The sequence below is a fragment of the Ammospiza caudacuta genome, chromosome 18 (assembly GCF_027887145.1).
Source record: "Ammospiza caudacuta isolate bAmmCau1 chromosome 18, bAmmCau1.pri, whole genome shotgun sequence".
Classification (NCBI taxonomy): Eukaryota; Metazoa; Chordata; class Aves; order Passeriformes; family Passerellidae; genus Ammospiza; species Ammospiza caudacuta.
Genome location: NC_080610.1, coordinates 11,471,244 through 11,481,649, shown reverse-complemented (window position 1 = coordinate 11,481,649; position 10,406 = coordinate 11,471,244). Strand labels below are relative to the sequence as shown.

General features: G+C 41.9%; 1 protein-coding gene across 2 annotated transcripts in view; it reads left to right on the top strand.

Annotated features, from left to right (window-relative positions):
- Nucleotides 1-975: 975 nt before the first annotated feature.
- The window catches only part of KIAA1671 (KIAA1671 ortholog), a 46,161-nt gene continuing 36,730 nt past the window's right edge, over nucleotides 976-10,406 (top strand). For both annotated transcript variants that reach the window (XM_058816998.1, XM_058816997.1), the window contains exons 1-5: nucleotides 976-1,105; nucleotides 1,380-2,997; nucleotides 3,578-3,671; nucleotides 5,088-8,276; nucleotides 9,039-9,161. In XM_058816998.1, coding sequence (XP_058672981.1) covers nucleotides 1,433-2,997; nucleotides 3,578-3,671; nucleotides 5,088-8,276; nucleotides 9,039-9,161 — 4,971 coding nt within the window. In that variant the 5' untranslated portion in view covers nucleotides 976-1,105; nucleotides 1,380-1,432. The remainder of the gene's footprint in view (nucleotides 1,106-1,379; nucleotides 2,998-3,577; nucleotides 3,672-5,087; nucleotides 8,277-9,038; nucleotides 9,162-10,406) is intronic.

The following is a 10,406-nucleotide window of genomic DNA, read 5'->3' as shown; positions in this document are numbered from 1 at the left end:
AAGTCTGGTCAAGGGAAGCTGAAGGTGAAATAACCACTTCTACAGACTGCAGGCTCAGGAAAGCAAGATCCTGAAAATCCTCGTTGGGTTTTTTTTTAATAACCACAAGCATGAAGCTCTGTATTCCACAGAATCTACAAATAAGTTTATTTTCATGGTAAATTCACACAAATATAGGCTCCAGTGAGAGGAGTCCAAAACTGCCCCTTCAAAGGCTGCCCAGAAGAGACAAGAGGGTGGCAACACACATTTGGGCCCCTGGTTATGAAGTACAGTGTGAGTTTTCTAAAAATGAAGAGTATGACAGCTTTTGAAGGAAAAAAAATAATCTAACCTTACATAGCTGCCTGCATCTGCTACGAGTTTAAATATACTTCTGTTAGGAAGGATTCAGGTTACTTCTTGTAGCTGAAATTCTAATTACTGCTGGTTTTCCCACTTCTCTGCAGTAAGAATATAATTAAAGCCAAAGCTCTTCTCCTGCCTTTGCTAGGGAGGTACAAAACTGCTTTGTCATGGTAAAAGTTCCATTTTGATGGAAAATCAGCCGTTTGCAGGTCAGCTGCTCAGGTAGCACTTCACAGACTGCTGCCCCAGAAAAGAGCTTTACAATAGAAAGTAAATTACAGTAATTGAGATTACAGTAATGCAAAGCTCTGTGTTTAACCAGTGATTGACAGCAGTTGAATAGGCAAACAGTCTTACCTGAATGTGGTTTTAACAGCTCAGATTTGGTGTGTCTGTTGTGCTCAGTTATTCCCCCTTCACCTTTCAGTTATACCTTTAATTGGTAATTTCGCGTTGATTTTTTAATGGCTGTTTGAAAAATAAACATTCTTCTGCTTTTTACAGTTGCATGAGGTCACTTTTTCTTGGGAGCCAGCTTTTTCTGCTTAGAATGCTCTGGATTTTTGTCCCACCTGGCATTGTCTGGGTATGTGCCACACCTGAATTGGATTATTTTGTTTATTTGCAGGTGAGGTCTGGGCAGTGTCTCTGGAGTGATCACATTCCCTGTCCTTAATGTGCCCTTGGTGACCAAGTTCTTGTTGTCACTATGAGAAAGAATTCAGGCCCTATGGATTGGTTGCAGCAGGAAATTATGGTAAGTGGGAGCGTGGAAATTTGTAGGATATGTTTATTTCCATTGTATTTGGTTGTTGGGCCAAGTCAGTAAATAATGGTGTTTCTTGCTTTTTTAGAGAAGGAACACTATGTCTTTCAGTGTGATAAACTCTGTGATCAGCATATCTGAAAGGCACCTTAATCTGAGTTTGCTTCCTTGTGAATTTATGTGAGAATGATGTTATTTGATGTTCATGCTGACTCTACATCAATACTTGCATTTTTCTCCTTTTTTTTTTTTTTTTTTTTTGCAGATTCTCTTTCCTTGCTGGAGTTTTTCACTTCTGTTGAATGTGTAATTCCAACTATGGCAACAAGAGTAGAAATAAATTCTACTTTGGCGTCTTTGACGGCAGTCCCTGACCTAGCTGAGCTCAGGGCTGAGGAGAAGGCACAGCGTGTGTATGTCAGTGTGCTTTCAGATGCCAGCAACAAGGCAAAGGAGGCCTCAGCATCCCTGACTCTGGAAGAGAACAAGAAATTTGGGAATTCCTTGAGATCTGCAACCATGCCCTCGCTGGGATCAAGGCCCAGACTTTTCCCAAAGCCTTTTTGCAAAGAGAAATCCTCGGATACTTTTGCAAACGTCAAAGCGCCCGTCCCAGCGTTCAGATCCAGCAGCATGGTGAGAAAGGCCACTGAGGAAACGTCCTCTGTGAAGGTGTTGAGTGGGAATGTCCCTCCCTTAGTGGACCAGAAAGCCATTGACACTGAAAATCAGGCTGGCAGTGACATGGTGACAAATGTGACATTTTACACAGGCCCCAGTGCCAACACAGTCATTCTGTTTGAGCCAGGGGGCCCTGAGCAGACCAAGGTCCAGGAGAAAAGGGCTCAGGAACGCAGGGGATTCACTGCTCTGCAAAGCAAGGACCTGCAGGGCTCTGTGAAGCCAGCAGAGCCACCCAGGAATCCTGATGGAGCTCTCCATAGGCACATGTCATTTTCCTCCAGTCTCAGACCAGAATCCTGGAACTCCCTGAAAACCAGTGAAAAGAAAGATGCTCGTGAGGTTCATCCAGGGGAGAAGAACAATGATGATGTAAATAAGCTCAACAATAAAGTTGATTTCTCTGTGGATGTCCAGCAAAGGGCAAAGCATAGACCAGTGTCTGCTATTTTTCTGGAATCATTAAGAGATCAAAAGCATCACGCTGTGGAAACTTCTGAGGAAAAATCTCCTACAGAGAAATCTGGGGTTAGAAAACCAAGGCCTTTGTCCATGGACCTGACGGCTAAGTTTGAACATAAAGGTGTTTCTTCTTGCAAAAAGGCTGGTTCATCCCATGAAAGCAAGGAGAATGTATCCATAATTGCTTTTACTGATGTGGGTAGTCAGGATCAGTCTGAAACGGGGCCAAAACACGAAGAAACTGAATTGAATAAAAGCAGTTCTAAAACAAATCTGAAATGCAGTAGTCAGGACATTGGCATCCTGAATAATGGGAAATACACATGGGAAACTAAACTTAAATCGAAAAGTGAACAAATTGAGACAAAACCAGAAATAATAATTAACTTGCATGGTCCTGAAAGAAGCCCTGAAACAACCAGTGAAAACAGAACTAATAAAGGGGGGAAAAGACCAGATCAGAAGGAAACATACACGTTCCTGGGTTGTGAAAGTCCTGCAGCTTCCTCAGAAAAAGAGAATAATATCTTAAGAGGTAGTGTTAAAAAACACATTAGTTTGTTTACATCAGAAAATCCCAGTGCCACAGTGGATCCAGAGTTTCTCCCAGAGAAGGAAAACAGGTGTGTGACCATCCAGCAGAGGATCAAGGAGCTGACAACAGAAAATCCTGAGGTTAAGGGAGGAAATCTGCGCCGCTCGCTGCAGTCACGGCCGCTCTCTGCAGACTTAACCAAGATGTAGGTTACAGAGAAATTCTCTTTAATCCTCTTGGCTTCTTGTTGTTCAGTAAAACTTGCTCTCTCAGTCCAGTAAAAAAAGCTTGATCATTTTGCTTCCACGTAATGTGATTTTTTAAGTATTATTCTTAAGCTCCTTTCCTGCCTTTTTTAATCCGAAAAAGAGAAAATTAAATATATTCTGACAGCAGCTGAAAAAAAAATGAAGCTGTCAATACTGTGACCTTTGCATGTCACTGTAACAGTCAATGAGAGATATTCTAGCTTGTTATGCATATCTAAATCCTCTGTTATCAATTGATTATCCTCTATTGTAAATCCTCTGTTATCAAAGATGCATTATTAACAGTATTATTTATATTAACAATAATTAATATTGTTGTATTAATAGTAATCGTTAATATATTAATATTTTGGGAATTCTTGTGGTCTAGATACAATTTAACCACCAAATACAATAATTTCTTATGAAATAGTGATATTTCTTCTTTAGGAAATGTAATTTGATGGATAATTTCTACCAGCCTGCTTTGGTAAGAAACCACCCTGCTCATTGACCAGCACCAATCCTTTGTTTTAGGTTTTCAAGTCCAACATCAGGGGGTGAAACAAAGCCTGAGAAACCTGGGGAGACTGGAGCTGACTCGATCCACGACCTGCAGGAAAATCCAAAAGTAAGGAACTGGCAGCAGCTGGCTCTGCAAGGTCCTGTTGTGTGTGGCTTTATCAACCAGTGACTTTTTAATGGGTATGGGGATTATTAGGGCTGACACAACCCAAGTGGATTTGTTGGTGTGAGTTTGTCTTTAGGATGTGCAGAGAAAAGTTCAGGGGTGTTGTGTCAGCTGAGTTTGTGCAGCTCTGTGTGCACACTGCTCAGTGTAAGAGTGGTAGAGAGGGAAGAATATTTTGTGCTCTGTTTTTAAGGGATTTCTGATCCATGAAACCCCAGTGAACTGCCTGTGGCTGTGGTGGGTTTGTGCTACAGTGATTATTGTTTATTTTCTCCAAGCAGAACATTAAGATTGTGCTTTCCTGCATCCATTTTCCAGCTCCTGATAAATCCCAGCCTGGACCTTGGTCAGGCTCCTCAGCAACATTTACCTGAGCAGTTCAGACAACAAAGTGTTCCAGGGAAAATGGGGATTTGCTGTGGAAGCTTTAGGCTCTCTCTGTTTCTAAGCAACACTTCAGTGTTGCAAAACAGAATTTCTCTGGTGACAGTTCTTGGTAGAGGAGATTTAATGTAGTTTAAGGGTATTTGTAATGAGTTCTTATGGCTTTTTTCCTGTCCGAGATAGGAATATGTGGTAAGGAAAAGCTACAGGTGCAAAGTTTCTGTAGTTCAGTGTTATTTTCAAGGAGAGCAATTTGTTTTAAAAGGAAAATCTTTCATTAATGGAAGTGCTGTTTTCAGAATTTGACAATAAAGTAGGATTAAAGAAATTCCCTGAAGAATATAGTTCAGACTTTAAAATCTTCATTTATAAATACATTTAATGTTAATTTTCTGATGTTCTTTAGGGTTTTTTTTAAGACAATCTTAAGTCAACTCTTGAGGGAATTTAAATTTTAAATTTTAGGACTTGAATAAAAGATTGAGATCTCCTGTAAGATCTCTAGTGTTCTGGTTCCCTTTATTATTTTCATGCTGTGCTTTTTCAGCAAGTGCTATTAAAAATACCATCCTTTAGGATGTTGTTTGTATTTCCTGTGAGTAGATAATAGTGAAGGATTGGTAATAAATATTAATTTCCATCTTTCCTTTTTTACTTCGGCTCATCTTAACATTTCTCATAGCTGAGCATCTCCAGCTGTGATATTTACTCAGATCTTCGTGTTCCTTGCAGTTTGACCATCTTGCTGGTTATTAGTGAGATAATTCTGTAAAAATCAAGATTCAGGAGCTGGAGCTACACATTCCCTTAGGTTACCTTGGTCTCAGTGGAGTTTATGTTCAGAGAATGTGGATGTGTTTGACTTGTACAGGCTCTGTTGCACAAAGTAGGTGCAAGTAAGTTAAAATAAATGTTATTACACTTTTTTTTTTTTAATAAACTGAAGATAACTGTTGGATTTTGTTGTTCCAGAGCAAGGAGCTGAAGCTCACCCATGGCACAGATTTTACCGAGGCGTTTGCTCCTGGGAAGCCTTGGAAATCCCGTCAGGTTTTAAAGATAACCAATAAACCTGATCAGCTGGAGAGGAAAGGGAGCTTCCCTGGAGATGGTCAGCATTTCTCACAGCAGACTGAGAGTTCTGTCTCATTCACAAGCAGCTTTGAAAAGAAATTAAACCCAGCTCTTCTGGAAAAGCCCTTCATTAAAACTGTCAGGGCCACCTTGTTTGAGCACAATGTGCAGAAGCACAGCGTTGTGGCTGAGCATTCTGGGGCTGATCCTGCCCCAAAAAGGAACCAGGAGCCTGAGGCAAAGCAGGACCTGGGGCTTTCAGGGCACAGCAGACGCTCGTGGATGGAAGAAGGGGAGGAAAGCACCACTGCAAAGGAGCATCACAAGCAGCCTGATCCATCAAAACATCCTGCACATGTAGAGAAAAGTCCAAAACCAGCTTCCTCAAGTGAAGACAAGAAAATGAGTCCGAGTATTGTCTTAGAAAAATCTTTGGTTGAGAAGAGTGATAAACCCTCTCCCAAAAATGCAGAAGATTCTCAAATTTACCAAAGAATAGAGCCCAGGTATGAAATCTTTCAGACTTGTGGTGAAAGGGCTCTTAGTGAAGCCATCACAATGGCTCCTGAGAAAAAGGCCATGACACTCAGAACTAGAAAATCATCTGTGAAAGAGAATAAAACTGATGAGGACGTTGTACCTACAGGGCAGTCTGTTAAGACAAGTAGTCACACTCTTTACTTGAAAGAAGATAATGTTACTTCAGAAGCCAGAGAGGCAAAAGTTCTCACAAGCAAGGCTGTGTTGAGAGAACCTGCTGGTTTTCTCTCCAGTGAATGCACTTCACCTGAACAGAAAAGAGACTCTGATAAAACTGATCCTGAGCCACTATTCATAACTGAGAAGATACCTTATTCCACAAACAAAAGTAAAGGTTTGGGAATGAGTGAGAAAGTCAGCAAGCTACATGCTGAAATTAAAGGTGATAAGAGTGAAGTGTCTTCTGTAGAGAAATCAGAGAGGATTAATGTTGTGAAATGCTCTTCTGAGAAAAGGAGTTTCAGGGCAGGTGGGACAGACATCCATGAATTCCGAACCAACTTGGACCGTGAAGTGACTTCCACAAGTGTCAATAAACACAGGGCTCAGACTTCAGTGCTTGCAAGTGAGCATTATTTTAAATCTTCCAGTAGCCACCCCCCTGATGCAAAAGGACTGAATGTTACTAAAGAGGAATCTGGGCCCTTTGGGTTGAGGAAAAGTCTGGACTTCAACTGCAAAGAGCAAGACTTCAACTTGGCTTGTACAGCTCCTGAAAACAACGAGAAACTCCAAGGAGCAGATCCAGAAGAGAAAGTCAGGAGAAGCAGAAGTAGCGTTTCTGACTTGAAGATTTCTGAAAGGTGGAGGAGGAGGACCTTGCCTCAGGAGTCGCTCAAGGTGGAAGAAGTTGTGTGGCTCAATCCTGAAAATATCAAGAAGCTGAGCCGGACAGATTCATTGCAATTGAATGAAAATTTACTTAAAAAGAGAAGCAAAAATATCAAAGATGGGGTGGAGGGGAGTGAGGCTAACCAAGCTGTTCTTGGCAGTCCTGATGATTACACAAAACATCAGAGTTCTGTCTTTGAGCCAAAGGCAACTTATTTTGCAGTGACTTATCAGATTCCTGGTATCAAAAAAGAGAAAAGCTTTGTTGGTGCTCCCAGTGCAAGTGAAATTAATACGGTTTCTAGTTCAAGTGACACAGCAACAATTAATCTGGACCCTGTTTTTCCTGGAAGGTCCAAACCTTTATTGCAGCAACCAAATAAAAATGTGACAAGTTCAACTTGTAGAGAAGACTCCTGGGAAGCACGTATTAGCAAGGATTGGGTCAAAGAAGATGAAAAAGATGCCGTTTTCTCCAAAAATGTTGCATTTGGTAATTTTCATGTGTCTAGGAAAGATAACCAACAGCATCACGAAAAAGGTCTGGATCATTCTAAAGAGAAAATTATAGATGTTGATGCTTTGCTGTTAAAACAGGATCAACAGGCTGATCTCAAGAGTGGCAGAAGGAAAATCTCCTCTTACCACGAGCCCCGATCCCCACCACGTTCTGCACAGGTGTGTAAGGACAGTGAGCTGGGCCACCAGAAAAGGAGTGACAATAATTCTGATCTGCCTGGGAGGAAGGCTGAGGATGGGTACAGATCCCAAATTCTCGATATTGACGCGCTTATGGCAGAATATAAAGAAGAATCAGCAAAGGCCAGTAAAGTTCAGGAGAAGCTTTCTGAAGATCTCGGCTCACTGAGTTGGGAGAGATCAAAGAACAAAAGAAATGTGTCGGAGAGGATGACTCTTACCTACAGCTGGAATGAGTGGAAGAGTGGATCAGACCACTATTCAGTTAATAACAAACCAGGTGAACGTGCAGAAGAGCAGCATAGGCCAGAAAAACTAATCCTAAATGAGAAGAGCAAAGAGAAACTGGAGCTACGGAGCCCTGAATTTGATAAGCAGAAGTCCAAAGACAGAAAGGTCAGCCCTCCTTACTGGGGAAACCCCAGCAGCATTTTCCCAGAGAAGTTTGTAAATTCACCTGTGGAATTTGCTAGGAAGAAAACATTCATTGTTGATGAGGACGAGGAGGTGAACTTGACCTCCAGAAACCAGGGTGCAAAATTTGTAATTGAAAAGGTACAGCCCATAAATGCAGTGAGTACAGAGCAGAGGCTGGAAGTCAATCTGGCCTCCAAGCTGTCCCTAAAGGCTGATGATGGGCTCTTGCAGAAGAAGTTGGTGACAAAAGAACAATTCATGGAGGTGTCTCCAGAGGGCGATTGGAGCAAAAACATCGTGAGGAGCTCTACACTGAGAAGCAGAGACAGCTCAAGTAAAATGTGCGAGGGTGACTCTTTCAAAAGTAGGGCTGACTGGAAGGGGTACATGTCTGGGTTTGGGACTGTCCCCGCGGATCTCAGACGATCCTACTCGGAGAAATGCCGCCAAGGGAGGGACAGCCTGCCCCTCATGCAGGATCTGAGGGCAAGGAAGGACCTGCATCGATCCAGGCCAAGCTTCCCCTTGGAAAATGTGGATAACTCGTGGAAACACAAGGTGGCAGCTCAGTCAGAGCCATTCTTCCATGAGGATAAAAAGGTATTTTCAAATGGTAGCCAAGTGTGTCATGTAGCTGTAACTGAAGTTTTCTTTATTAAGGGTTTTGTTGTGTCCTTGCAGCACTTCTCAGCACTCTGCAGCAAGGCAGCAGATCCAGACTTTTCACTGGAGTTCATTTCTTTTTGGGTTCTCTTTTCTTGAGCAATGGCAATTGCACTAGATGACCTCATTGCTTCAAGTCTAGAAATACTTATTGGTGTTTTTGTGGAGAGCTTGAAAAAGCTTTAAAAAGTGTGCTTATTATTTTTGTAATGCTGTGAACCTGGGAGGTCAAATTGTTAACTCTGCAATTTTATATTTACTTGAAAAGAAGTAATTTGGGTTTATTTTACGAGTTGTCAGCAGTGATCTTTTTGGACTTATCTTTGTTTTTTGTCTTTATCTGAAAGAAGCAAATTTTATTTTTATTTTTTCTGGGTGAATGGTCTCCATTTGTCTGTGAAACTCCACTGCTTTCCTGCCTGAGGTGAAAGGCAAGAGACTCCCTTCATACAGTGACATGTGAATGAAGTCTAGAGGTTGGATTTAGTTGGAAAAGACCTTAATGGTCCTATAATTTTATGATTAAAGTGTAAGATGTTCATGGCTGTAATGTTTTTCCATTTTGTGTTTTCAGCTTTGAGTTTCCTCTGGTTTTGGTTTTTTTTCCCCAAAAGGCATTTTTTATATATATATAAAATATGTATATATGTATGTGCATATGCACGTATACTTAATCACATTCATAACTGTATTTTACAGGCTCCCAGGAAAGAGTGGAGCAAGCAGAGCTCAGACAAAACAGAGGGAACAGACTTTTCCTCGGTGTCTGCACAGAGGAGCCACCACAGTTTCTACAAGGAGAGGAGATCAGATTTTGGTTTGGTATGTGACCCTGGAGGATGATTTGGGGTGGGATCAGGGAGCTGCAGCTCTGCTTTCCTTTTTGCAAAGGGCTGTGCTAGAAGGATGAGTCTGCCAAGCAGAGGAGCATTTGCTGAGGGTTGAATTGGTGAGGCTCCCCTCCCTGGGATCCCACCCCAGTGCTCCCTGCCAAAGCTTCCAACACCAAGCCTCAGCCTTGCAGCTTGTTCACTTTGCTTTCTGAGTGAGGAATTTCCATCCTGAACTCAAGATGGCTCTAGAGCATTACGGTTTTTGTTGTTTTCTCGGCTTGTGCAGACAAATAGAAGTGTGTCTCTGAGAAATGATGGGTTAAATTGTCTTTCTGTCTGCAGCACACAGAGAAGTGTTTCTGGCAAAGATCACAGCTGACATTTTGGGTGGTTTGATTTTTCTCTAACACACAAATTGTTGAGGTGAATTCCTGCTTGATGTTGTTGGGTGCTGTTCTCCTCAGTCTCAGAAGAATATCCTGACTTTAGCCCTCAGAGCATCCTACATCCAGCTGTTGTTCTGAAATACAGAACAAAGGTCTGGATGTTCCAAAAGATGGGCAATAAATGAAATATCAACGTTTCCTGAGGGAAGTAAAGGATTTGGAAAGTGGAGACTGAAGGATGTGGTCCCAAGGTCACACCTCCCCTGTCCTGTCTCTGCCAGCACACTCTGCAGTGAGGTGCTGCTCTGCCCTGTTCTGCCATGGCTCACTCTGCTCTTTGCAGCTCTTTAGCAGAGAACACACAAAGATATAAAAAAGAAAAGAAACTCAGTGGTTTCTTTCCTTCTCGCAAAGAAAAAGAGACCACCTAAACCTATAAGGATTTTATAAATAAATTTCCTAATTGGAGTTTTGAAAGTGGGCTCAGCTTGTTCTTCAGTTCTGGTCTTTAAGCTTCATGGAAGGTATCCAAGGGCTGATGTCCCTTTTTCTTTCTCATTCTTAGCATGGTTCATCTTGGGGAATTTGGGTTATTGACAGAATGGGCATTTATCCAACCCCTAAAAGTTATGTGCTATCAGCTTATAGTGCAGATATATAAAGGTGGTGTTGGCCAGGTAGGAAAGGTGGGACAGAAGTAGTGCTGGGATAACTGAACTGTACTCAGATAAATACAGCTGTTGTTCTCCAACTTCATTGATGTTTGGGAGGTTACTCAGGATAATCCTTCAGCTTCACCAAGTGTAGCCTGAGACAGGAAGGGAAGGTTGGAAAGGGAGACTCAGCTC